The following is a 26,603-nucleotide window of genomic DNA, read 5'->3' as shown; positions in this document are numbered from 1 at the left end:
CTCATTAACAGCCAGACGAGCTGCAGCAGTAATTGCTTTAATTTATTTGCTTACGGCTGGGGCAGAGGGGAGAGGCATGTGGCACTCGCTGCCTTTATGGGGACCATATGGAAACCATTTATCACCATTTGCTGCAGCCGGGCAAGGGAAGACTTTTATTAACTCACTTGTAACGTTAAACTTTTCTAATCAAGCCCATGCTGGGAGCAACGTGGCCTGTAGTGGGGCCTGTTGGCCAGCGAGCGGCCGATGCCCGGGGCGGCCGCCTGGTGCCGAGGGCGGACTGGGGCGAGTATGGGTGCTGCAGGAGGCAGCCGGTGCACCAGCCTCACCCCGAGACCTTGCACGGCACCCCTGCACCACCCCGGGCCCTTGCACGGCGCCCCTGCACCACCCCCGGCCCTTGCACGGCCCCTGCACCACCCCGAGCCCTTGCACGGCCCCGGCACCACCCCCGGCCCTTGCACGGTCCCTGCACCACCCCCGGCCCTTGCACGGTCCCCTGCACCACCCCGGGCCCTTGCACGGTCCCCTGCACCACCCCGGGCCCTTGCACGGTCCCCTGCACCACCCCGGGCCCTTGCACGGCCCCTGCACCACCCCGGGCCCTTGCACGGCCCCTGCACCACCCCCGGCCCTTGCACGGCCCCTGCACCACCCCGGGCCCTTGCACGGCCCCTGCACCACCCCGAGCCCTTGCACGGTCCCGGCACCACCCCCGGCCCTTGCACGGCCCCTGCACCACCCCGGGCCCTTGCACGGCCCCTGCACCACCCCGGGCCCTTGCACGGCCCCTGCACCACCCCGGGCCCTTGCACGGCCCCTGCACCACCCCGAGCCCTTGCACGGCCCCGGCACCACCCCCGGCCCTTGCACGGTCCCTGCACCACCCCCGGCCCTTGCACGGTCCCCTGCACCACCCCGGGCCCTTGCACGGACCCCTGCACCACCCCCGGCCCTTGCACGGCCCCGGCACCACCCCGAGCCCTTGCACGGTCCCTGCACCACCCCGGGCCCTTGCACGGCCCCTGCACCACCCCGGGCCCTTGCACGGCCCCGGCACCACCCCGGGCCCTTGCACGGCCCCGGCACCACCCCGGGCCCTTGCACGGCCCCCGGCACCACCCCGGGCCCTTGCACGGACCCCGGCACCACCCCGGGCCCTTGCACGGACCCCGGCACCACCCCCGGCCCTTGCACGGACCCTGCACCACCCCCGGCCCTTGCACGGCCCCTGCACCACCCCGGGCCCTTGCACGGCCCCTGCACCACCCCGGGCCCTTGCACGGACCCCGGCACCACCCCCGGCCCTTGCACGGACCCCGGCACCACCCCCGGCCCTTGCACGGACCCTGGCACCACCCCCGGCCCTTGCACGGACCCGGCACCACCCCGGCCCTTGCACGGACCCCGGCACCACCCCGAGCCCTTGCACGGACCCCGGCACCACCCCCGGCCCTTGCACGGACCCCGGCACCACCCCCGGCCCTTGCACGGACCCCGGCACCACCCCCGGCCCTTGCACGGCCCCGGCACCACCCCCGGCCCTTGCACGGCCCCGGCGCCACCCCCGGCCCTTGCACGGCCCCTGCACCACCCCCGGCCCTTGCACGGCCCCTGCACCACCCCCGGCCCTTGCACGGCCCCTGCACCACCCCCGGCCCTTGCACGGACCCCGGCACCACCCCCGGCCCTTGCACGGCCCCGGCACCACCCCCGGCCCTTGCACGGTCCCCTGCACCACCCCGAGCCCTTGCACGGACCCCGGCACCACCCCCGGCCCTTGCACGGCCCCTGCACCACCCCGGGCCCTTGCACGGCCCCAGCACCACCCCCGGCCCTTGCACGGACCCCTGCACCACCCCGGGCCCTTGCACGGCCCCGGCACCACCCCCGGCCCTTGCACGGACCCTGCACCACCCCCGGCCCTTGCACGGCCCCTGCACCACCCCGAGCCCTTGCACGGCCCCGGCACCACCCCCGGCCCTTGCAGAACAGGGCAGGGTGCGGGGCGGGGGCAGCACGGGTGTGGACCCCCATCCCCCTCCGGTCCTGGGGCAGAGGTGCCCAGAGAGGCCGGAGCAGCCCGCGCAGGGGGCGGTGCCCGGGGGTCGCCCCTCCCCCCCGGAGCCGCGCCGGGCGCCTGGGACAGGCCTGGGGTGATGTGAGCCCCTCGGTGCCCCCCGCGCACCCCGCCGGCGTGCGAGCCTCGCGTTGCCGGCAGCCTCCAGGCTCCCACCAGTCCAGCGTGGCCGGGTCCACCAGCACCCCCACCCTCAGGGTGCCCTGTCCCTGCGACCCCCTCCCGCGCAGCCCATCCCCGGAGCCCCCCACGTCTCTTCGGAGGGCGGACAGCCCAAGGGGGAGGCGGGTGACCCCCCGCACCCCGCCGGCGGGCAGAGCGGTTGGGGCGCCGCGCTCACCTCCCGCGCGGGGACACGAGCCACGCGCTAAAATGCTGCACGCGGGGTAAATTAATTTGCTCCAATTAGCGAGGGCTGTCAGGCTGCAGCATTGTTTTGCTGGGAACCTAACGGCAACGAAGTGGGGAGGGGGCTGCACTGCAAGGTGACCCCCTGGAGCCCCTGGGCCCGGGAGAATGGGGTGCATGAGCCATAAGGGGTGCAAGGGCTGCACAGGGAACACAGGGAGCACAGGCTGTATGACCTGCACAGGGTGCGTTGGGGTGCAGTATGCACGGGGAGCAGGGGGTGCATGAGCTGCACAGGGTGTGTTGGGGTGCAGGGGGTGCACAGAGTGCAGAGGGTGCACAGGGAGCACAGGCTGCATGAGCTGCACAGGGTGCGTTGGGGTGCAGGGGGTGCACGGGCGTGCACGGGGAGCACAGGCTGCATGAGCTGCACAGGGTGCGTTGGGGTGCAGGGGGTGCACAGAGTGCAGGGGGTGCACAGGGAGGACAGGCTGCATGAGCTGCACAGGGTGCGTTGGGGTGCAGGGGGTGCACAGAGTGCAGGGGGTGCACAGGGTGCACGGGCGTGCACGGGGAGCACAGGCTGCATGAGCTGCACAGAGTGCGTTGGGGTGCAGGGGGTGCACGGGGTGCACAGGCTGCCTGAGCTGCACAGGGTGCGTTGGGGTGCAGGGGGTGCACGGGGAGAACAGGCTGCATGAGCTGCACAGGGTGTGTTGGGGTGCAGGGGGTGCACGGGGAGCACAGGCTGCCTGAGCTGCACAGGGTGCGTTGGGGTGCAGGGGGTGCACAGGGTGCAGGGGGTGCACGGGGAGAATATGCTGCATGAGCTGCACAGAGTGCGTTGGGGTGCAGGGGGTGCACAGGGTGCAGGGGGTGCACGGGGAGAATATGCTGCATGAGCTGCACAGGGTGCGTTGGGGTGCAGGAGGTGCACAGAGTGCAGGGGGTGCACGGGGAGCACAGGCTGCATGAGCTGCACAGGGTGCGTTGGGGTGCAGGGGGTGCACAGAGTGCAGGGGGTGCACGGGGAGCACAGGCTGCATGAGCTGCACAGGGTGCTTTGGGGTGCAGGGGGTGCACGGGGAGCACAGGCTGCCTGAGCTGCACAGGGTGCGTTAGGGTGCAGGGGGTGCACGGGGAGAACAGGCTGCATGAGCTGCACAGGGTGTGTTGGGGTGCAGGGGGTGCACGGGGAGAACAGGCTGCATGAGCTGCACAGGGTGCGTTAGGGTGCACGGGGAGCACAGGCTGCATGAGCTGCACAGAGTGCGTTGGGGTGCAGGGGGTGCACAGGGTGCAGGGGGTGCACAGGGAGCACAGGCTGCATGAGCTGCACAGAGTGCGTTGGGGTGCAGGGGGTGCACAGGGTGCAGGGGGTGCACGGGGAGCACAGGCTGCCTGAGCTGCACAGGGTGCGTTAGGGTGCAGGGGGTGCACGGGGAGAACAGGCTGCATGAGCTGCACAGGGTGTGTTGGGGTGCAGGGGGTGCACGGGGAGAACAGGCTGCATGAGCTGCACAGAGTGCGTTGGGGTGCAGGGGGTGCACAGGGTGCAGGGGGTGCACGGGGAGAATATGCTGCATGAGCTGCACAGAGTGCGTTGGGGTGCAGGGGGTGCACAGAGTGCAGGGGGTGCACGGGGAGCACAGGCTGCCTGAGCTGCACAGGGTGCGTTGGGGTGCAGGGGGTGCACGGGGAGCACAGGCTGCCTGAGCTGCACAGGGTGCGTTAGGGTGCAGGGGGTGCACGGGGAGAACAGGCTGCATGAGCTGCACAGGGTGTGTTGGGGTGCAGGGGGTGCACGGGGAGAACAGGCTGCATGAGCTGCACAGGGTGCGTTGGGGTGCAGGGGGTGCACAGGGTGCAGGGGGTGCACGGGGAGAATATGCTGCATGAGCTGCACAGAGTGCGTTGGGGTGCAGGGGGTGCACAGAGTGCAGGGGGTGCACGGGGAGCACAGGCTGCCTGAGCTGCACAGGGTGCGTTGGGGTGCAGGGGGTGCACGGGGAGCACAGGCTGCATGAGCTGCACAGGGTGCTTTGGGGTGCACAGGGTGCATACGCTGCACAGGAAGGGCAGCACAGCGTAGCAAGGCTGGGGAGCACCCATCGTGCACCCTCCCGGGCACGGCCTCGTCTCGCAGCATCAGGGTGGTGCAGAGAGGCGCAGGGAGCACCTGAGGGTGGGGTTTATCGCATCTCGCCCGTGACCTCCAGCAGCAGATCCAGCCTGGGTGCTGCAGAGGGGTGTGCGCTGGGGGAGGGAGGGACGGGCACAGCAGAGGGAAGACGGGCGGAATGGGGTACAGCTCTGTCCACGAGCTGCTCTGCTTTAGGGAGTGAGGAGCCCCCTGGACCCCTCCCCGGGGTTACACGGCCTCTGGCATGGCCTTCCCACAGGCATCGGTCTGTCCTGGAGTAGAGAGCCCAACTGATGCCAGCGCTGGCCCTGCAGCCGCGGTCACCGGTGCTGCCCAGCAGCTCTGCCCTCGCCGAGGGACCGGGGCTCACTGGGGGGTACAGGGTGGGCCAACAGTGCTCATGCGGGGGGGCTGACCCCCGTGGCACAGGGGGCTTGACACGGCGGAGGGCTCTGGCAGCCTCTGCAGGGACCTCCCGGGCTGGAGGGCAGAAAGGGCACATCCCCCCCTGGGACCCCCTCCCCAGCTCAGCCTCCCCTCACCGGAGGCCCAAGGAGGCAGCAAATGCAGGGTGGGTGCAGGGTCTGTATCAATGTGGGGGTCTCAAGCACTGAGCTGAGCATGAGGGCCCGGCCAGGCAGTGGCATCAGTGGGTGCATGAAACCGAGGAAGAGGAGGATGGGTGGGAAGAGTGAAGCGAGGAAGGCAGTCAGCCCATCCCAGGGGTCTGCCAGCACCCGCTGCTGCCAGCCGTGACCTGGTGAGGGATGGGGGGACAGCGCCGGTGTCCTGGGACATGGCAACCACGCTGGTGTCCTGGGATATGCAGAAAGTGCCAGTGCCCTGCTGGGGACCTGCAGCAGGGAGCTCCTGAATCCCACCCAACTCCTCCAAAGGCCTCTCTTAAAAGTGAGCAAAGAACGTGAACAAAAGGTGCAGCCCCTCCTGTCTGGGGCACTGCGGCCGGCGGCTCCCCCAGGACCGCGGGAAGGGCCAGGCTCCTTGTCCTGAGTGGTTGGGGCATCACTGGCAGGTGGCACGTGCCCGCCTGCTCAGGGCCACCCTTGGGTGCCTTCATGGCCTGAAATCCCTGGGGATGCCACAGGACCATCCACTGCTCCCATGGGGAGGGCACCGGTGCCTGGGAAAAGTGGAGATGGGCTGGGATGTGGAGATGGGTTGGAGGACGTGGAGATAGGTTGGGGACATGGAGGTGGGTTGGGGTCATGGAGGTGGGTTGGGGTCATGGAGATGGGCTGGGATGTGGAGATGGGGGGCAGACTGAGCACAGAAGCGGGCTGGCTGCACCATCTCCATCCTGGAGACATCAGGTGCTCCTCAACATGTGCGCCCATGGCACACAGAGCCCCAGCAGACCCACGCACCCACCCATGGGACACACCCTCCCTGCAGAAATGGATGCCCACCCATGGGACACCACACCAGGGGACATGCAGGAGGCGCATGGGGACACCACGGACACGCACACCCCTCATGCAGTCATTCCAGCTTTACTGAGGGAGCCATGGCCGCGGCGGTGCGGCGGTGCAGAGGCAGTGGTGCCCGGGGCTCTCAGGGACACTGGCTCCGCAGGCACCCAGCGCCGGGCTCAGCTCAGCATCATCATCGGCATGTCCCACACCAACGCCGGCTGAGCATGAGCCAGCACCGGGCCCTTGGGGCCAAGGGGGCCAGCAGTGCCCTGGGGGGCATGGAAAGGAGTGTGGGCAGCAGGGCGAGGGAGGTTCTCCTCCCCCTCTGCTCTGCCCCAGTGAGGCCACATCTGGGGTGCTGCATCCAGGTCTGGGCCCCCCAGGTCAAGAAGGGCAGGGAACTGCTGGAGAGAGTCCAGGGGAGAGCTACGGAGATGGTCAGGGGCTGGAGCATCTCCCTCGTGAGGAAAGGCTGAGAGACCTGGGCTTGTTCAGCCTGGAGAAGAGAAGGCTGAGGGGGGATCTCATCAATGCCTGTAAATATCTGAAGGGTGGGTGTCAGGGGGATGGGCCGGGCCCTTTTCAGTGGTGCCCAACGCCAGGCCAAGGGGCCACGGGCACAAGCTGGAACACGGGAAGCTCCACCTGAACATGAGGACAAACCCCTTCCCTGTGCGGGTGCCAGAGCAGGGGCACAGGCTGCCCAGAGAGGCTGTGGGGTCCCTTCCCTGGAGACATTCACCCCCCGCCTGGACGCGGCCCTGTGCCCCTGCTCTGGGGGTGCCTGCTCACGCAGGGGTGGGACGGGGTGAGCTCCAGAGGGCCCTTCCGACCCCCGCCAGTCTGGGATGCTGTGGGTCAGCACGGCCCCCACAGAGGGACCAGCTCCTCTCTTTCACCTCCAGACAGGGTGCCTCTTTTGGGCAGGGCATGGACCTGCCTCCTGCCATCGGTGCCAGGCTGCAGGGCGAGGGGATGGCACTGCGGGCAGGGGAGCAGGAAGGGCTGCAGGAAGGAGCAGGGTTGGGCATGGAGTTGTTGCCAGGACCAAGTGTCCACATCTGCCCTTGCACCTGTGCCCACCTGTGCTGGCGAGGGCAGGGCTCCTTATTGAGCAGCACAAGCAAGATCCAGGGCCATCCTCATCCTCTAACGGGCTCTTCAAAGAGGAAGATGAGGGGCAGGAGCAGGTAGAATCGTAGAATCATAGAATCATTAAGGTTGGAAAAGACCTCTAGGATCATCAATTCCAACCATCAACCCAAAGCTACCATGTCTCCTAAACCATGCCCTGAAGTGCCACGTCTACACCTAATATACCCCCAGGGTATATTTTTAAATACTTTATATTTTTTATACTTTATGTCATAAATTGAGACCACAATGGATCAGAATCCAATTAGAATTTTATTAATTATAGCAAGTAGAATATGAGCAAATACAGCGCTGGACGGCAGAGGAGTCTGCGCTCCGCCAACTGCCGCACTGAGCAGTTCAAACAGTCTCTTTTTATACATCTTTACTTCCATGTTCAAAGGAATAGTGGGAGGTATTCTTCTCATGCTTCAGTTTCTTATCTCTGTCTTCGCATGCTTCAGTTCCTTATCTCTGTTGGTTAGTCTGGACATCTGGTGGTTTGGGAGGTATTCTTCGCATGACCTCTACCTTGACCTCAACCTAAGTCTTAATAAGCAGTACCCTAATTTATAGTTTCTCACAATCTCAACATCTCAACATAAGTCTTAATAAACAATACCCTAGTTTATGGTTTCTCACAATCTCAACATAAGTCTTAATAAACAATACCCTAGTTTATGGTTTCTCACACTTTATATAGTATATTTTTTTAATATACTTTTAAATACCCCCAGGGACGGTGACTCCCCCACCTCTCTGGGCAGCCTGTGCCAGGGCCTGACCGCTCTGGCAGGGAAGGCATTTTCCCTCATCTCCAACCTAAACCTCCCCTGACGCAGCCTGAGGCCGTTCCCTCTCGTCCTGTCACTGGTGCCTTGGGAGCAGAGACCAGCGCCCCCCCCTCACTCCAGCCCCTCTCAGGCAGCTGCAGAGAGCGAGAAGGGCTCCCCTCAGCCCCCTCTGCTCCAGGCTAAACCCCCCCAGCCCCCTCAGCCGCCCCCCAGCACACTTGTGCTCCAGACCCTGCCCCAGCCCCGCTGCCCTTCTCTGGACACGCTCCAGCCCCTCAAGGCCCTTCTTGTCCCGAGGGGCCCAAACCTGAGCCCAGCATTCGAGGTGGGGCCTCCCCAGGGCCGAGCACAGGGGCCCCATCCCTGCCCGGCTCCTGCTGGCCACACCAGTGCTGACACAAGCCCGGGGGCTGGTGGCCTCCTTGGCCACCCGGGCACTGCTGGCTCATGCCCAGCCGGCTGTCAGCCAGCCCCCCCAGGGCCTTCTCCGCCGGGCACTTCCCAGCCCCTCTGCCCCAGGCCTGGGGCGATGCCTGGGGTTGGGGTGACCCAGGGGCAGGACCCGGCCCTGGGCCTTGTTAAACCTCACACAACTGCCCTCGGCCCATGGATCCAGCCTGTCCCAGTCCCTCTGCAGAGCCTCCCTGCCCTCCAGCAGATCGACACTCCCACCCAGCTTGGTGTCACCTGCAACTCACTGAGGGTGCCCTTGATCCCCTCGTCCAGATTGTTGTTATTAAACAGAAATGGCCCCAAAACTGAGCCCTGGGGAACACCCCTTGTGACCAGCTGCTGACTGGATTCAGCTCTGTTCACTCTCTGGGCTCGGCCACCCAGCTGGTTTTCTGTCCAGCAAAGAGTCCACCCGTCCAAGCCAGGAGCCGCCGGCTTCTCTAGGAGGGGGCTGCAGGAGACAGTGTCAAAGGCTTTGCTAAAGCCCAGGCAGACGCATCCACAGCCTTTCCCTCACCCACTAGGCAGGTCACCCTGTCATAGAAGGAGATGAGGTAGAAGAAAGTGTTTGCCTGGCAGAGGCAGCAGGCCAGGACGATGCAGGCCACTGCCTCTGGGAGCCACTGGTTCTTGCCACGCAGCTCCATCCCCCCTGTGCAGCCTGAGAGCATCATTGTCCCACAGAGATGCCACGAGTGGAACATCACCCGTGCTGCAGCTGTGAAGCCCTCCAGGAATGCTTCCAGAGGGTGTCCAGCTCCTGAGATGCCCTCCCCAGGCACCCCCAGCCCCTGCTCACAGTTCTGTTTGCAGTTCACACGCAGTTCTGCTCCCACTGGGGTCCCAGGGGCGATCCTGGGGTCAGCGGCGTCCCCCCACCCTGGCACAGCAATGTCCTGGCTGGGGCGGCAGGGGGGCAATGTCACCACCAGGGTTTCTGGGTTGACGCCATCCCCAGGGAGGGGACAGCCCTGGACCCTGACCTCCCTGGCGCTGGGGGGCCATGGCAGGACCCAGGGTGGCTGCTGGCCCCTCTCACCCCCGTGCCGAGGTTCTGCAGAGCAGCTGTGGGCAGAAGTCTCTGGCACTCAGTGCAGGGCAGCAGTGGCAGGGGACAGCCCCAAGCAGCTGGGGAAGACCTTGCAAAGCACCTCAGAACCCCTCACTCCTCCACAGATGACAGTGACCCCCCCCATCCCCCACAGCCACCGTCTCCATCCCCACCAGCGTGGGGAGTGCAGGAGGGCTCTGTCCCACACCCCCCACCCGCAGAGCCCATGTCCCCCCACTGTGGGGTGGGGGTCCTCACAGGACAGGGGTGAGGAGAGACGGGGCCAGGCTGGCCCGGGGACACTTTGCCCAGCCCTGGAACCCTTCATGCAGCACGGCGCCCGAGCACTTCGCCACCACCAAGTTGATGTGGCACTGCCGGGCGGTTTGGGTACAAGCCCCGCGGCCAGCCAAAGCGTTTCCCTTGGCTGGCAGCCCCGACCTCAGCTGCAGCCTGCGGTTCCCGTGCCAGGATAGCTCAGGGCAGCAAGCCAGGCAGGCGGCAACACCGGCACCGGTGCAGGGCACCGCCATTCCCGAGGGCAGGGCGCTGCAGGACCCAGCACGGGAACACAGGGCTCCACCGTTCCACCCTGAGGGAGAACCCCCTTTTTGGGACACCCCGGCAACTGTGGGTCCTGGCGGGGCTTCTCCACACCTATGGAGAGCATCAGACTTTCCCAGGAGCACCGGTACTGGTGCTGCCATAGCTCCAGTGATGAGTTGGTGGGTTTGGCCCTGCTGCAGTCCCCTCTCCGGCTGTGGGGTGCCGGGGCGGCCGCGGCTGCCATTCGGCAGTATCCCTGCCGGGACAGGCTACGGCACCTTTAAGGCATCTCCCGCAGTGGGAGCTGGCAGCCGCCAGCGGTGCGGACGCAGCCGGTTTGACTCTGAGCCAAGCTGCATGGGGAAATTCATAACAGCCCTGGAAGTGCTGAGCGGGGCTGAATCGGAGCGCTGGAGCCTGCTGAGCTGTGTGCCTTGGCCCTGGGGAGCTGGGAGCGGGGCCAGCTGAGCTGGCCTCTCCTGCCCCGGAGCTGGGCGCTGCGCCCAGCACCCCAACTGGGAGGGTGCGGAGAGGTGCCAGGTCTTCAGCAAACCTAGAAAGTCCCAATCACGTGGGGGGTGAGTCACGCCAGCGAGGGCAGCCTCCCCTCCTGGGCCCGTGCCAGAGCCCTCGGCAGGATGCGGGAGATGGCTCAGCTCATAGCAAAACCCTTCCCACCATCCAGCCCCCAGGGACGGGTACAAAACAAAGCATCATCCTGCGCGCCAGATGTCTGGGCCCCACGCCAGCGCCAGCCAGGTCCCAGACGTCCCCCTGATCTCGGCAAGCGATGGGGAAGGAACATCCCCATGCACTGCTGGGATGGAGGACCCCGTCCCACAGGAGCATCCCTGGGTGTTCGAAGACCCTGTTCCAGCCAAGCACAGCCCCACTGGCGCTGGCCCGTCCCGGGAAGGCTGCTCCCACCCGGGAGGAACACGCAGCCGTGCTGCGGCCGGTGGCCACACAGCCTCCTGCACAGCCCCGAGTCCTGCGCTGCCTCCACAGCTCCTGGGTGCAGCGATCTGGGGATCCTGGCCTGGCTGCAGGTGCCATGGGCTGCAGTGGGCTCTGGGACAGCCCCGCGGGTACCTGACGGAGGGGACAGTGACAGGGACAGGGATGGGGATGGGATCAGCACCCCGAGCTGCCAGCTCTGCTCCCCTGCCTGCTCTAGCCATGCACAGCCGGGTGAACACAGAGCTGCCACCGAAGGGTGCCGGTGGCCCAAGCCCAGCCTGCTCCCTCCCACCCACTTGGCCCAGCCCTGCAGCTGGAGGCTGTAGAAAATCCCAATAAAAGAAGTAAAAGTCAGGCTGGGAAAGTCCTTTTGGGGTGGAAAATGAGCTCATGGAGGCTGGTGGCAGTGCCAGGAGCAGCATCATGGCTTTTTGGAGGATCCTGCTCTGGGTTGGGGAAGAGGCAGGACCCAGAGACCTTCCCTGGCCCTGGGGGACAGCAGCCCCTGGGCTTCCTGACCTGGACCCCCATCTCCCACCCTGGGCACCCCACTGGTCTGGTGGCCCCTGCCCGTGCCTCCGTCTCCGTGGTGCTTTGCTCCTTCCCCGTGCCTGCACAGTCTGGGCTCTCTGGGGAGCGAAGGAGGCGAGCCCAGCACTGCCCGGCCGCTGGCCCCGGCACCGCACACACCTCAGACCTCACCGCAGGCTTCAGCCAGAGCTGCCGGGGGAGGCACGGCGCGGAGGTGACCCGGGGCAGAGCAGAGCTGGCACAGCGGTTCACCAGAGCCGGTGCCCGGTCCCACCGGGGATGCCCTGGGGCACAGGGCACTGCGGGCACCGGTCCCACCGGGGGTCCCTCCGGGGCAGAGCACCAGGCAGGGCGTCCCGGCTGCCTGGCAGGGCCAGGGGCCAGGGCTGGATCCCTCTGCTCGGCGCCTGCTCTGTGCCGGGGCTTGGCTGCGGAGGCCGGGCAGGCTCGGCTCCGTGCGGGCAGCTCCCGGGGCCTGCCGGGTCCCCGGGCTCGGCCGGCAGCGCTGACGGCTGCAACGAGGCGGGGATGGCGGAGCCCCCCGCAGCCCTCCCTGCCCTCGCTGTCGGGAAGGGCTGAGCTGCTCCAGCTGCCTCCGGCCACGCTGGCTGGGAGCACAGCTGGATTTGGCCGGGAAGCACTCGGGGTCTGCTGGCAGCGGGGAGCTGGGGCCGGGAGCAGCCAGGGTTCAGGGAACATGGCTCAGGGCCCACGGGGCACCCAGTGCACACCCCCCCCAGCACAGGGTGCAGCCGCGACCACCCCAGGATGACTCGGGGGCAGCGGGAGAGGTCTGGGGGGGGGACACGCTGGGCAGCTGATCCCAGAACTGCTGTGCAATCAGCTCAGGCGTTCCTGCAAGGGCAGCAGCGAAACCCCAGGCGCGGGCACCGCTCGGGAGCAGCCCCGCAGAGCCGGGGCGCATTCCCTGGCAGAGGCACGGGCAGTGCCGGGGCCGGCTGGCAGTGCCAGGGGGTGGTGGGCACCCACCAGCCCCGTGCCCAGCTGCAGCCCAGCGGCCCAGCACACTGCTGCACGCATGGAGGAAGGGACTGCGGGTTTCCCGTGGGACGGGGACCAGGATCCGTCCCCCGGGGCCTCCTCCTGCCGGCGCCCAGCAGCCCCCTCCCCTGCACAGCGTTGCCGGGGGGCTGCTGGCAGGATCGGCTCCGGGGTGCTGAGCGGCTGCTCCCCTTCAGCCCCGGGAGCAGGGTCAGACGCTGGCTATGCCGGGATGGCAGGGACACCGCAGGGTGCTGGGGACAGTGGGGACACCGCAGGGTGCTGGGGACAGTGGGGACACCACAGGGTGCTGGGGACAGTGGGGACACGGTGGTTTTACCCAGCACCTCCGCAGACCCCCGGGAAGCCCGGCGGGACCCCTGCCCTGCCCCCCAGCCCGGCCCGGCGGAGCGATGCGGGTAGAGGTGCGGGCAGAGGTGCGGGCAGAGGCACTTTGCCTGTTGGGGGTCAATGACGGGCTCAGCTGGGGAGAAGGGGGGCCGCGGGGTGGGAGCCCACCCGGGGCCGCGGGGAGGGGCGGCGGGGGAGGGCGGGGGCAGGCAGGGCCGGGCAGGCAGCGCTGGGAGCCGCTCCGCTCCGCTCCGCCGCGGCCATGCTGGGGCTCCCCCTCGCCCTGCTGCTGCTGCTGGCCCCCCTGCCGCCCCCCGCCCGGGCGGCGCCCCCCGCCAGCCGCCCCCGCCCCCGGGGGCTGGCGGCCGCCCCCCCCGAGCCCGGCCGCCCCGGCGCCACGGGGATGGGCGCCCTCGGGGGCGCCGCGGGGGCTGCCCCGGGAGGCACCGCGACGGGACCCCCGACGGGCACCGGGACGGCCCTCCCGAGAGCAACGGTACCGAGCTCCCCCCACACCACGGCGGGACCCCCTAAGGGCACCGGGGCGACCCCCCTGAGAGGAACGGTACCGAGCTCCCCCCACACCACGGCGGGACCCCCCAAAGGCACGACGGCGAGCCTCCCTAAAGGCACCGGGGTGGCCCCCCCGAGAAGCACGGCAGCGACCCCGCCGAAGGGCACCACGGCGAGCCCCCCCAAAGGCACCGGGGCCACCCCCCCGAAGGGCACCACGGCGAGCCCCCCCAAAGGCACCGGGGCCACCCCCCCGAAGGGCACCACGGCCGCCCCCCCGAAAGGCGCGACGGGGGGCGCCCCGGGCAGCGCAGCCCCCTCCAGCCCCGGCCCCTCCGAGCGCGGGCGGCCGAAGGAGGGGGGTCCCGGGACCAAAGGTAGGAGCGGCGGGGGGCGGGGAGGGGGCTGGAGGTGCCGGAGCTGTGAGTGTGTGTGGGCACACCCGTGTGCAAGGACGTGTGTGTGCCGGGAGGTGTGTGTGCACGGCTCTGCGTGTGTGTGTGCGGGATGTGTGTGCACAGCTCTGGGTGTACAGGGGCATGTGTGTGCACAACTGGGGGGGGGTGTGTGTGGGGTGTGTGTGTCCGGGGACGTGTGTGCACGTCTCTGCGTGTGGGGTGTGTGTGTGCAGGGAGGATGTGTGCATGACTGCATGTGTGTGTCTAGGGACGTGTGTGTGCACAACTCTGTGTGTGAGCAGGGACATGGATGTGCACAACTGTGTGTGTGAGCAGGGACATGGATGTGCACAACTGTGTGTGTGAGCAGGGACATGGGTGTGCACAACTGTGTGTGTGAGCAGGGACATGGATGTGCACAACTGTGTGTGTGAGCAGGGACATGGGTGTGCACAACTGTGTGTGTGAGCAGGGACATGGATGTGCACAACTGTGTGTGTGAGCAGGGACATGGGTGTGCACAACTGTGTGAGCAGGGACATGGATGTGCACAACTCTGTGTGTGAGCAGGGACATGGGTGTGCACAACTGTGTGTGTGAGCAGGGACATGGGTGTGCACAACTGTGTGTGTGAGCAGGGACATGGGTGTGCACAACTGTGTGTGAGCAATGATGTGCGTGTGCAGGAATGTGTGTGCACAGCTCTGCGTGTGCAGGGGTGTTGTGTGTGTGCACAGCTCTGTGTGCAGGAACATGTATGTGCACAACTCTGCGTGTGCATGGCCGTGTGTCCGTGGCTGTGTGCAGAGGAGCGTGTGTGCACGAGTGTGTGGAGGGGAGTGGTTTAAAGTGTGTGTGCACAGGGGTGCGCGTGCGCATGTATGTGTGTTTGGCCATGTGGGGGTGTGTGGTTTGTGTGTGCATCTGTGTGTCGGCGTGTCTGAGTGCGCACGCTGCGTGTGTGTGCCTGCATTCGTGCAGTTTCTGCGTGCGCGTGACTTGCATTTGTGTGTTTGTGCACATGCGTGTGCATGCGTGTGCGTGTGCATGCGGTGGGGCTGTGCTGCAGCCTGTGTGGGGTGAGGGGGTGCCCCAGGGTGTCCCTGTGAGTGTTGGGGGCTGTGGGGGGAGTGTGCATGTGGGGAGGTGGGGGGGGAGATGGGGTGCATGGGGCCCCATGGGCCAGCAGGCTCCTGCCCCGGGTGGCCCCGGACTCCACCACCCCGGGGGTCCCTTTGTCCGTCTGCAGCCCCAGCGCCCAGGAAGAAGCTGGTGCGGGTTAAAGTCGTGAAGAAGAAAGTGGTGAAGAAGAAGCCAAAGGCTCCAGCCGAGGACGCAGCCCCCCCGCAGCAGCCTCGTACGTACACTCGGTGCCGGGGGACGGGGCAGCGGGGGATGCACAGGCACACACGCGTGTGCGCACGCCTCCGCGCCGTGCACACACCTCCACGCGCGGGTGCTCCCCTGCGTGCCTCCGTGCGTGCACCCGCACATGTGGGGAGCAGCCCCAGCCCTTCGCCCGCGCTCGGGGGGGGAGCCCAGCCACCGGCCTGGCCAGGCGCACACTGTCACGCGTGGCCCCCCGTGCTGTCACGCGTGTGCACCCTGCACAGCTGCCACCCTCTGCACGCACCCTGCGTGTGATGGCACAGAAACGCTCCCTGCAAGCTGTGCTCACGCACACGCGTGTGCGGACACACACCCACCCTGCCGTGGGGATGGGGGATGCTGGCAGGGCTTCCCCCCCCCCCGCTGTCCCCCCTGCCGGTCCGCGTGACGGGGCGCGGGGTTTGCATGACGCAGAGCGGGGTTTGCATGACGCAGAGCGGGGTTTGCCCTGGCTGCGGTCGTGGCTGCGGCTGCGGGACCCGGCTGCATTCCTGCGCCAGGTCCTGCCAGGCATTGCCCCTGCGCCCTGGGGGAGGGACCCCTGCGTGGGGGCAGCCGTCCGCGGGGGTCTCTGAGCGAGCCCAGACCCCTCTGCTCTGCCCCCAGAGTGCCCCCCCCTGGGGCTGGAGTCCCTGCGGGTGCAGGACTCCCAGCTCCGATCCTCCAGCGACAAGCGCTACGGCCTGGGCGCCCACCGCGGGCGCCTCAACATCCAGGTAGGACACACGGCGTGTGCATGGCGTGTGCGTGGCGTGTTCGCGTGGCATGCGTGTCCCGTGTGCGTGGCGTGCGTGTGGCAAGTGCAGCGTACGTCTGGTGGGTGCATGGCACACGTGTGGCGGGGGGCCTGCGGCACGGACCCCTGCAGCCTCGCCGTGGCCGGTGGGAGCCAGGCCTGCCGGCAGCACCGGGTTCGTCTGCATGTTGGATGGTGGGGTGGGGGGCTCGGCAGCAGCCCCTTGAAGGCTCTTGTTAAACCCAGGACTTGGTCCCCGTGCAGCTCAGAGTGCTGTCCCGGTACCATGCCGCTGCCGTGCAGGCACAGCTCCGCACAGGACCATCGGGGCCAGGGGTGTGCGGGCGGTGGGGATGTGCCTGGGCCAGGGCCCTGCGTCCCCCTCCCATCCCTGACCCCCCCCCCCCTGCAGTCAGGGCTTTACGATGGGGACTTCTTCGATGGCGGCTGGTGCGCGGGGCACGAGGACACGGAGCAGTGGCTCGAGGTGGATGCCCGCAGGCTCACCAACTTCACCGGCGTCATCACGCAGGGGCTCAACTCCATCTGGACGTAAGGCACCGGGCAGGGCCGGCCCTGGGGGCCCGGGCGGGGGGCCGGGACCCTGCTGACCCTCTCCCCTGCTCAGGTACGACTGGGTGACGTCCTACAAAGTCCAGGTCAGCAACGACACACGCACGTGGCAGCCGTGCCTCAACGGCACCGAGGAGGCGGTATGTGCCCACGGGGAGCAGCCCTGGGCAGGGGTGGTGGGAGCAGGGACCCCCCTGGCACCCCCAGCCCATCCCGCTCCCCAAGCAGCGCGAGGGCGCAAAGGATTAACCGTGCCGGGGGGGGTTAACGGTGCCGGCTGGAGCGGGGCTGGGAGCCAGCTCTGTTGCCTTTGGCCTCCCCACCCGTGAGCATCCTCCCAGCACTTCCCCCCGGGCACCAGGCACAAAGGCTTCTTGTCCCCGCGCCGGCCGCCTGCCAGGCTGCCCGGTGCACGCGCGTGAGCGCGGCAAGGGCATGCACGGGTGTGCGCGGCGCTGCGTGGCACGGCCAGCCGCGCCCGAAGGCGAACACGGCAGCCTGGTGCTCGGGTGCGAGCGTGTCAGTGCTGCACACCAGGGTCATGCGTGTGTGTGAGGATGGAGGGGGCGTGCAAGCACCCCGGGGTGTGCACGCGTGTGTGCAGCGAGGAGTGAGATGGGGGGCTGCCAGAGATGACCATGCTGATCCCCTGGCCAGCCCGGGTACCAGTGTTCCAGGTCCCTGTGCCAGCACTGCTGGGGCAGGATTTGGGGGTCCCTGGGCCAGGGCTGTGCCAGGAGTAGATTTGGGGGTCCCTGTGCCATGGCTGTGCCAGGAGCAGGTTTGGGGGTCCGTGCACTCATTCCTGGGGGACAGTGCTGGGGACCCACCCCTCTGGGCGCTGGGGTGGTGGGTTTGGGGGAGCAGAGCATCACGGGCCCCCCAGCCCTGTGGCAGCGATGGGGCTCTGGTTCCTCGGTGGTGCCGGGCTCACCCCCGCCCCAGCAGCTCTGTGTCTGCTCCTCATTAGGGGCTGGAGGGGGGCCAGGGGAGGCCGGGGCTGGAGCAGCTGCGGTGCCTGTAACCCTTTGGGTGCCGGTGGGCAGCTATGCTGCAGCCCCCTGTCCCCGCAGCCCCTGGCTGGGTTCCCCCACATACAGGGACCCGCACGGGCTGCATCCATCCATCCCCCAGGTCTTCCCTGGGAACAAGGACCCCGAGACGCCGGTGCTCAACCTGCTGCCCTCGCCGGTGGTGGCACGCTACCTCCGCATCAACCCCCAGACGTGGTTCCAGAATGGCACCATCTGCCTGCGGGCAGAGGTCCTGGGCTGCCCGCTGCCGGGTGGGTGCCCGCTGCCTGCTGCCCGCCGCCCCTCGCCCCCACCCACGAGCACCCGGGATGGGCACGCTCTGCCGGGGCTGACCCCAGGGTTGGGTTCCGGGCTGTTCCCACGTCCCAGGATCTCTGACCGTGTCCCCCCCTTGTCCCCTCTGCCCACCCGGCCCCTCGCAGACCCGAACAATGTCTACTCCTGGCACAGCCAGCCCCTGCCCACCGACAAGCTGGATTTCCGCCACCACAACTACAAGGAGATGAGAAAGGTGCTCTCCCTGCAGCCCCGGCGTGGGGCTGGGGGCTCTCTGTGCCCCTGGGGGCACCCCAGTGTGGGGAAGGGGGTCTCTGCACCCCCAGAGTGCCCCCAGACCCTGACCCAGGGCACTGTGCCCTCCCCAGCTGATGAAGCGGGTGAACGATGATTGCCCCGACATCACCCGCATCTACAGCATCGGGAAGAGCTACCTTGGCCTCAAGATGTACGTCATGGAGATCTCCGACAACCCGGGGCAGCATGAAGTGGGTAGGTGTCCTGCAGCTCTGGGGCAGGGAGGGGTGGTGACAGCTGGGGTGACGGGGGTCACCCGGGCTGGTGCGGGATGGGGACAGGGTGTCTGGGGATGCCCAGGCCGGTGTGGGATGGGGACAGGGTGACCTGGGGTGCCCGGGCTGGTGTGGGATGGGGACAGGGTGTCTGGGGATGCCCAGGCTGGTGTGGGATGGGGACAGGGTGTCTGGGGATGCCCAGGCTGGTGTGGGATGGGGACAGGGTGACCTGGGGTGCCCGGGCTGGTGTGGGATGGGGACAGGGTGACCGGGGTCGCCCGGGCTGGTGCGGGATGGGGACAGGGTGACCGGGGTCGCCCGGGCTGGTGTGGGATGGGGGCAGGGTGTCTGGGGATGCCCAGGATGGTGCGGGATGGGGACAGGGTGACATGGGGCTGCCATGGGACTGCCATGGGGCACAGAGGACCGAGGCAGCTGGAGCCCCTGCTGCCACCGCGCGCTGTGCCCGGCAGGCGAGCCTGAGTTTCGCTACGTGGCGGGGATGCACGGCAATGAGGTGCTGGGCCGAGAGCTCCTGCTCAACCTGATGGAGTACCTGTGCCGGGAGTTTCGGCTGGGCAACCCCCGTGTGGTGCAGCTGGTCACCGAGACCCGCATCCACCTCCTGCCCTCCATGAACCCTGATGGCTACGAGACTGCCTACAAGCTGGTAGGGTCGGGCTGCCCGGCCCCAGGGTGCTGAGCATCGACCTGCTGCGGGGCCGTCCCGGTGCCGGTCCCCAGTGACCCCGTCCCCTGGCAGGGCTCGGAGCTGTCGGGCTGGGCCACGGGCCGCTGGACCTACGAGGGCATCGACCTCAATCACAACTTTGCCGACCTCAACACAGCGCTGTGGGACGCCGAGGACAACGACCTGGTGCCCCACGAGTTCCCCAACCACTACATCCCCATCCCCGAGTACTACACCTTCGCCAACGCCACGGTGAGCCCGGCCCCGCGGGCAACCCAAAACCCACCCCTCCTCCTGCCCCGTCGCACCTGCGTGATGCCCACCCATGGGGGGCTGCGCCGGGGACAGACCCGTGGGGTCTCGGCCGTGTGGCCTAAGGAGGGGGTGACAGGAGCCTTTCCCCCAGCCCGGTGGGTTCACCACCGGTACTCACCGCACCCCCCTCTGACGCGGGGTCCCCCCAGGTGGCCCCCGAGACGCGGGCGGTGATCGACTGGATGCAGCGGTACCCCTTCGTGCTGAGCGCCAACCTGCACGGGGGGGAGCTGGTGGTCACCTACCCCTTCGACATGACCCGCACCTACTGGAAGGCGCAGGAGCTGACCCCCACCGCCGACGACGGGGTCTTCCGGTGGCTGGCCACCGTCTACGCCACCTCCAACCTGGCCATGGCCAGCGAGGAGCGGCGCCTCTGCCACTACGACGACTTCATCCGCTTCGGCAACATCATCAACGGGGCCAACTGGCACACGGTGCCTGGCAGTGAGTGGGGGGCGGGGGCGGAGGGGGTGGGGGACAGCGTCCGGGGACCCTCCTGACACCCCCCGCTGTCCTGCACAGGCATGAATGACTTCAGCTACCTGCACACCAACTGCTTCGAGATCACGGTGGAGCTCTCGTGCGACAAGTTCCCGCACGCCTCCGAGCTGCCGGCCGAGTGGGAGAACAACCGGGAGTCCCTGCTGCTCTACATGGAGCAGGTCGGGGATGGGGACCCCCAGGTGGCCCCAGGGTCGTGGGGGGGTTGGGGGGACACTGCAGGGTCCCACAGGGGGTTGTGGGCACCAAGGGGTTGGCCTTTCAGCAGGGGCTGAGTGGGTGGCAGCAGGACACAGCTCGGGGGTCCCCAAACCACCCCCCAAGGCTCCATGTCCCCCCGCACCTCCCACAGGCACCTCCATGGGCACGGAGCATGGGCTCAGCATGCGAGGTGCGTGTGTGCACCGTGCCGGGGTGCGGGGTGCCCCCATGCTCAGGGCAGGTGCGTGCCCCGCGCAGTGCAGGCGTGCACCCCACACGGTGTGTGCACTCCCTGGGAGGTTTCGCGCATGCAGGGTGCGCGTGCCACGTGTGCCGGTGCCGCCCATGGCACGCGTGTGCCGCGGGTGTGTGCTGCCTGCCGCATGTGCCCTGGCACCGTGCCCTGCACCAGAGTCTGGGCACGAAGAGCACTGAGTGGGGCTGAGGGTGTGCACACGTGTGTGTGTGCATGCGCGTGCACGTGTGTGTGCACGCATGTGCCACCTGCGTGCCTACCCCACTGATGCCTACTCTGGCCTGCGGCCCCCAGGTGCACCGTGGGATCAAGGGGGTGGTTCGGGACAGAGACACGGAGCAGGGCATCGCCAACGCCATCATCTCTGTGGATGGCATCAACCACGATGTCCGGACGGGTACGGTGGGACGGGGATGGGGATGGGGTTAGTCTGGGAACGGGGGTGGGATGGAGACAGGAATGGGATTGGGTGTGGAGATAGGAATGGGGATGGGGACAGGGACAGCAATGGGATGGGGGTGGGATGGAGTTGAGGATGGAATGGGGCAGGAAGGGACTGGGGGTGGGGATATGGAAATAATAGGTGGGGAAAGGGTATGGGATGGGGATGGGAATGGCTGGGAATGGGGATGGGACGGGGACAGGAATAGGATTGGGGATGTGCATGGGGATGGGATGGGGAGAGGCACTTGGACGGGAATGGGGCCGGGGCTGGGATGGTGGCGGGTGTGTGGCAGCACCAGCGCCCCATGGGGCGCCTGACCCCCGCTGTCGCAGCCTTCGACGGGGACTACTGGCGGCTGCTGAACCCGGGCGAGTACGAGGTGACGGCGCGGGCCGAGGGCTACGAGGCGGCCACGCGGCCGTGCCGCGTCTCCTACGAGAACGTGCCCACCCCGTGCAGCTTCCACCTGTCCCGGGCGCGGCGGCAGCGGCTGCGGGGGCGGCTGCCGGGGGGGTCCCTCCTGCACCCCGACCTCGTGCTGCGGCTGCGGCGCGAGCGCCTGCGCCGCCTGCGCGCCCACCGCCGCGCACCCTGACCGGCGTGGGCCGCCCCGGGGCCGCGGGCTCGGCGCGGGGGGCCGGGGGCTGGAGCCCGCGCCGGCGGCGGGGCCGGGGGCCGCGGGGGTCCGGATGCGGAGCGGGTGCTCCCTGCGTCGCCGCTGTGCGGGACGCCCCCCAGTAAAGCTGGCTGTGCTGACCCCGCGCCTGCTGCCGCGCCGCTGTGCGGGGACGGGGGCGGGGGGCGGCGGGCGGCGGGACGGGCCCGATCCTGCCCCAGCCGGGAGCCCCCAGCGAGCACCGCCCCTGGGGGGGCTCCGCCCACCCTCACACCTTATGAGACTCCGCCCACGCTTGGCCCCGCCCCTGCCCCGGTGGCCAATGGCGGCGACCGCGCGCCCAGCCTGCTCCTCCCCACGCCCCTCCCGTCAAGGTCAAGCCCACTTGACCAGCCCGCACGCCCGCCGGCGTCACTCCGTCTCCGTGACTCCGCCCCCTTGCTGGGCGCCTATTGGGTCGTTCCGGCGGGAGGGGCGTGTCCCAGGAAGGCGCGGCGGCCAATGGGTAGCGAGCCCCGTCAGCGTCAGGCGGGCGCTGGCGACGGCGCGGGCGGAGGGCGCGGTGAGCGGGGGCGGGGCCGGGGGGTGTTGGGGGGTCCACGGGGGGGCTGGAACCATGGGGGCACGGGGGGGGCACTGGGAGGGGGTTCCGTGGGGTGCTGGGGGTACTGCGGGGTCTAGGGTTAAGGATCCAGGGGGTACTAGGGGCATCGGAGGGCACCACGGGGGGGTGTGTCTGGGGTGATGGGGGTACGGGGGGGACGACTGGGGGTTCCAGGGACGGGCGGTCCGTCGGTGCCGGGAGCATGGGGGCACAGGGTGGGTCCGGGGCCTGCGGGGGGCTTGGGATCATGGGGGGGGGTCCACGGAAGGGGGGGGGCTGTGGGATGCTGGGGCCATGGAGGCACTGGGTGGGGGCCATGGAGAGGGGGTCCAGGGGGTGCTGGGACCATGGGGGTACAGGGCTCCGCGGGACCCCCGAGCCTGCCCCAGCGGCGGGGGGCACTTGCCGGGGCTGAGCCCCCGCCCCGTTCCCGCCCCAGCGCACACCATGGCGGAGTACCGGATCCGGCCGTACCGCGACGAGGACTATGAGGCGGTGCGGGAGATCTTCGCCACCGGCATGAGCGAGTACGCGCCGGCGCTGTGCCTGCACGTGCTGCGGCAGCCCTGGGCGCTGCTGGCGCTGGGCTGCACCTTCTGCCTGCTGCTGGCCAGCGCCCGCTCCCTGCTGCTGCCCGTCCTGGCCCTCACCCTGCTGCTGGCCCTGGCGCGGCACCTCCTGGGCTGCGCCTGGAGCACCTACATCGACCGCTGCCTCGGCGACGACCTGCGGGACATCGGGGCTTCCTACGCCGAGAGCGCCGGCGCCCGCTTCTGGGTGGCGGAGGCGGACGAGCGGGTGGTGGGCATGGTGGGCGTGCGGCCGGCCGACGACGGCGCCGGCGGGGAGCTGGCCTTGAAGAGGATGTCGGTGCGGAAGGACTACCGGAGCTTGGGCATCGCCACGGCGCTGGGCCGCACGGCGCTGGCCTTCGCGCGGCAGCGCGGCTGCCGGGCCGTGGTGCTCAACACGCTGATGCTGCAGCACGAGGCTCGCGCCCTCTACGAGCGGCTGGGCTTCCGCCAGCACCGCTGCTACGTCCTGCCCACCGTCTACGGCCGCTTGGCCAACTGCACCATCACCACCTACCGCTACGACCTGTCCGGCGGGCCCTGAGCCCCGGGGAGGGCGGGCATCGTGCCCCGGCACCGGCACGGCACGGTGTGAGCCCCCTGTCGGGCCGAGGGGCACCGTGGGCTGCTGCTCTTGACTGTGTCACGGTGCTGCCGCAGGGCGCTGGGTCCCCCCGGCTCGTGTCTTGCCGCGGAGCCATGCGAGCGTTGCTTCTCAGGGAGTGTGCTGCGTGCCGGCACGGGGGTGGTACGGGGGGGTGGTATTGGGGGGTGGTACGGGGGGTCTGGGGCCCTCGTGGCATGCATCGTGGGGGGTGTCTGTGGGGTGCAGAGGAGGTGCTGCACTGCTCCCCACCCAACCCTTCCTCGCGGGGGTTCAGCCTGCCGGGAGGGGTTTCCTGGGGGGAGACTCCCCTGCCTGCCTCCAATGCTTCCATGTCCCCTGCGGGGCACGTGACTGCCCAAGGGAGACCCCCGGCCACGTGTGTGTGTCCCCGGCTGCTCCGTGGTGCCTGCGGGTCGGGTGCTGCCCCCGTACGAGGTGGACAAATAAAGAGCCATCTGCAGCACTGGGCTGGCTGGTTCTTCCTGTGCTGGCACAGGGTGACAGGGTGGCCCCCCCCGGCAGGACGATGGGGGTCCCCGGCACCACATGAACCCCCATGGCATCCCTGTGGGAAGGGTCCAGCACAGGGCTGGGGGGTGGCACCGACCTGGACCCACAGGCCATTGCTGTAAGCCAAGGGGGACGACCCTCCCACGTTTCCCCCAGCACCAGTGGGTGTCCTTGGGCAGGGGCTGGTGGTCAGGCAGCCGCCCACTGGTCCCCCAGGGTGAGGACACCCAATCCTGGGGGCTGGGCTGTCCCCAGGGGTTCCTTGAGGCCCACCTCAGACCCCGATGGCCTTTGCTCGAGGGATGAAAGGTGACTTGGCCATAAAGCAAGCCCCAGGAGCCTGGCAGGGAGCCTGGCAGCACCAAGCATCGCCACTGCTTGCAGTGGGTCCAGGCAAAGTCCCCGGTGGGGCTGGGCTGGGTGGGTGCCATGGTGCTCAGCCCACCCCCCACCAAAGGGGAGCTCACGGTGGAGGGGCCTGGGGGCTACAGCAGCCCTCGGGGGCTGCAAAGGGGTTAAACGTGCGTGGACCCCCCCACAGTCGCCCCGACGAGGCTTCCCCCACCATGGGGGTCCAGTACCGAGGCACCTCCGTTTGGCAGAGGCGGCCCCCGTGCTGCTCGCCCGGCCGAGGCTGAGCGTGACCCCGTAACCTTCTCAGGCTCGGTGTATGGCAGCGCGCCGGCATCAGCGGGGGCGGCACTTCCCCTTCAGCGCCTGCGCTTGCCGCATCCCTGGAGCCGCCAGCCTGGGTAAGGGCCGAGCTGGGGGTACTGCTCGGTGCCGGCACCGGAGCTCCAGCCCCACGCTGGGCAAGACCCCCGAGGGGTGCAGAAGGATGGGCTGAACGGAGCCGGCATCTTTCTACAGCACTGGTGGGAGCTGCTGGCAGAGGCCAGCGCCCGGGCTGCGGGAAGCAAAGGCCTCTCCCCGTACAGGGGGGTTGCCAGACCCCAAGGGTCTGGCGAGGGACGCCCCACGTTTGCCCGGAGGACGTGCGCAGCCGCAGTCCTGGTTTGAGGAGCGGCAGAGCCGGTAGCAGCAGGTGGGGGAGGACCGGGAGTCTGCTGGGCCACGGGGGGGCTGGGACCCTGGGGAGGGGGGGAGCTGAGGTCACGGTCCCCCTTAGCCCCCAGTGGCAAAGCCAAGGCAGACCCCTGCAGGCTTTTTGGCAGCTTGGGGCCCCCACCCATCCTCCGGGGCAGAGGGAGCCATCCCCGCTCAGGGTGGCTCAGCACCCCCCATGAGCAGGGGCACGAGCCCCTGGTATGTCCTGAGCAGCCCCTGGGGGTTTCTGTGCCCGTGACCCCCCCCATGTCCCTTTGCCCTGCTCCTGCCATGGCATGGAGGGGTTCATGGGATCCCCAAGGGGAACTAGGGGTGTGGAGGAAGAAGCGGGGCGGGCGAGTTAGGGCAGGAACCTGGCAAGGATGGAATCTCCAGACACCCACCCCAGGCAAGGCTGGTGAGGGCGATTTTTAGTGAGAAGAGGGTAATTACGCCCGCGGGGTGACGCAGAGCGCAGGCTGGTGCCCAGCCGACGGGAGCTAACGCAGCTGCACAGTGCTCGGGCAGCGATTCCTGCATGTTCGCCGGCTGTGCCTTCCCAGCAGCGGGGCCTGGGGATATTCCGGGGGTCCCCATCCAAGGTGGGCGCTGCCCTGACACCGCCGTGCCGTGCTGCAGGTGCTAGCATCTCATGGCGTCCTACCGCATCCGGCAGTACCGGGACCAGGACTACGACGCCGTGCGCACCCTCTTCGCCCGCGGCATCTTGGAGCACGCGCCAGCCGGCTACCGCTACGTCCTGCGCTCGGCGCGGGCGAAGCTGGAGCTGCTGGTCCTCTTCGTGGTGGTGCGGGCAGCTGCCGGCTACTGGGTGGTGGGGCTGGGGGCCGTGGCACTGGCGCTGGTGGCCACCTGGCTGCTGGTCCGCTCCTTCAGCACCTCCTACGTGCAGCAGGCGCTGAGCACCGACCTCCACGACATCCCCGCCAGCTACCTGCGGGCGCCCGACTCCTGCTTCTGGGTGGCCGAGGCCGAGGGGGCCGTGGTGGGCATGGTGGCTGTGGCACCGACGCAGGATCTGGCTGAGAGAGGGATGGCCCTGGAGCTGAAGCGGATGTCGGTCAGCAAGGACTACCGGGGCCAGGGCATCTCCAAAGCGCTCTGCGGAGAGGTGCTGCGCTTCGCCCGGGCGCGGGGGTACAGAGCGGTGGTCCTGTCCACTTCCATGGTGCAGGTGGCGGCCCAGCGGCTCTACGAGGGCCAGGGCTTCAGGAAGGTGGGCACCTTCAGCCCCTCGCTTCTTGGCAGCCTCCTCTGCTTCCAGGTCTTCCACTACCGCTGCGACCTTCCCGGCCGCACCACAGCCCCACCACACTAGGCACTGCCACGGCACCCCGACCCCAGCATGCGAGGCACTGCCACGGCACACCTGACCCCAGCCCCGGCACGTGAGGCGCTGCCGCGGCGCCCCCGACACCGGCCCTGGCACGGTAGGCACCGCCGCAGCACCCCCAGCCCCGGCACGCGAGGCACCGCCGCAGCACGCCCGACCCTGGCACGCCGGGCACCGCCGCGGCACCCACGTGGGGTCGGCGCTGGGGGACGGAGGCTGCGCCTGGCCAAGCTGCCGGCGCCTTTCCTAGTTTTCTAGCAGTGAGAAATAAAGAGAGACCTCTGGGAAAGCCGTGTGGGGCGTGTATGTGGGTGTGCGTGCGTACGGGTGCACGTGTGCCAGTTGCGCGTGTGTGTGGCCATGCATGCATGTGCACGCAAGCTTGCATGTCTGCATGTCCCTGCGTGCAAGCCTGCATGTGTGCCTGTGCACGTCAGCACACGCAGACCCCGGCCTCCCCGCGCCCCCGGCCGCCCGGCGCGGGGCTGTGACTAACCCGGGCAATGCCCGCCGGACCGGCAGTGCCCGCCCTGCCCGCGGGAAGGGCCCAGGGCCCTCCCGGAGCTGACCCAGGGCACCCCGGGGGACACCGCGGGGGACAGGGACCCCCAGGGTGCT

At 68.7% G+C, this 26,603-nt stretch overlaps 3 protein-coding genes across 6 annotated transcripts; all 3 read left to right on the top strand.

Moving 5' to 3' along the window:
• Positions 1–13,031: 13,031 nt before the first annotated feature.
• Positions 13,032–21,359, top strand: CPXM1 (carboxypeptidase X, M14 family member 1). Its single transcript, XM_064448758.1, has 14 exons — positions 13,032–13,719; positions 14,990–15,097; positions 15,736–15,845; positions 16,278–16,417; positions 16,494–16,578; positions 17,573–17,723; positions 17,895–17,983; positions 18,117–18,240; positions 18,737–18,933; positions 19,027–19,206; positions 19,419–19,716; positions 19,795–19,934; positions 20,525–20,627; positions 21,008–21,359. The coding sequence occupies exons 1-14, from the start codon at positions 13,092–13,094 to the stop codon at positions 21,268–21,270; spliced, it is 2,616 nt and encodes an 871-aa protein (XP_064304828.1). The 5' UTR covers positions 13,032–13,091; the 3' UTR covers positions 21,271–21,359.
• Positions 21,360–21,566: 207 nt separating this feature from the next.
• LOC135312994 (probable N-acetyltransferase camello) lies at positions 21,567–23,227 on the top strand. The gene is made up of 2 exons (XM_064448759.1): positions 21,567–21,853; positions 22,335–23,227. The coding sequence occupies exons 1-2, from the start codon at positions 21,793–21,795 to the stop codon at positions 23,009–23,011; spliced, it is 738 nt and encodes a 245-aa protein (XP_064304829.1). The 5' UTR covers positions 21,567–21,792; the 3' UTR covers positions 23,012–23,227.
• Positions 23,228–24,249: 1,022 nt separating this feature from the next.
• On the top strand, positions 24,250–26,274 carry LOC135312992 (probable N-acetyltransferase CML5). Of its 4 annotated transcripts, none has more exons than XM_064448757.1 (3): positions 24,343–24,629; positions 25,271–25,439; positions 25,548–26,274. In XM_064448757.1, exons 2-3 carry the CDS (start codon positions 25,284–25,286, stop codon positions 25,968–25,970), a joined length of 579 nt encoding a protein of 192 aa, XP_064304827.1. In that variant the 5' UTR covers positions 24,343–24,629; positions 25,271–25,283; the 3' UTR covers positions 25,971–26,274. The 4 variants fall into 4 exon arrangements, with proteins under 4 accessions (XP_064304824.1, XP_064304827.1, XP_064304826.1 ...); XM_064448756.1 differs by having other exon boundaries at positions 25,545–26,274; XM_064448754.1 differs by lacking the exon at positions 24,343–24,629 and adding an exon at positions 24,250–24,336 and having other exon boundaries at positions 25,271–26,274.
• The last annotated feature ends 329 nt before the right edge of the window (positions 26,275–26,603 follow it).

This window comes from Phalacrocorax carbo, chromosome 4, assembly GCF_963921805.1.
Source record: "Phalacrocorax carbo chromosome 4, bPhaCar2.1, whole genome shotgun sequence".
Taxonomy (NCBI): Eukaryota; Metazoa; Chordata; class Aves; order Suliformes; family Phalacrocoracidae; genus Phalacrocorax; species Phalacrocorax carbo.
This window is presented reverse-complemented; position numbering and strand designations above follow the sequence as displayed.

Coding starts and splice junctions, on each gene's coding strand:
- CPXM1 (XM_064448758.1), top strand. CDS start 13,092: ATGCTGGGGCTCCCCCTCGCCCTGCTGCTGCTGCTGGCCCCCCTGCCG. Junction 19,207..19,418: donor ACACCTTCGCCAACGCCACG/GTGAGCCCGGCC, acceptor GGGTCCCCCCAG/GTGGCCCCCGAGACGCGGGC. Junction 19,717..19,794: donor CTGGCACACGGTGCCTGGCA/GTGAGTGGGGGG, acceptor TGTCCTGCACAG/GCATGAATGACTTCAGCTAC.
- LOC135312994 (XM_064448759.1), top strand. CDS start 21,793: ATGGGTAGCGAGCCCCGTCAGCGTCAGGCGGGCGCTGGCGACGGCGCG. Junction 21,854..22,334: donor CGGCGCGGGCGGAGGGCGCG/GTGAGCGGGGGC, acceptor TTCCCGCCCCAG/CGCACACCATGGCGGAGTAC.
- LOC135312992 (XM_064448754.1), top strand. CDS start 25,284: ATGGCGTCCTACCGCATCCGGCAGTACCGGGACCAGGACTACGACGCC.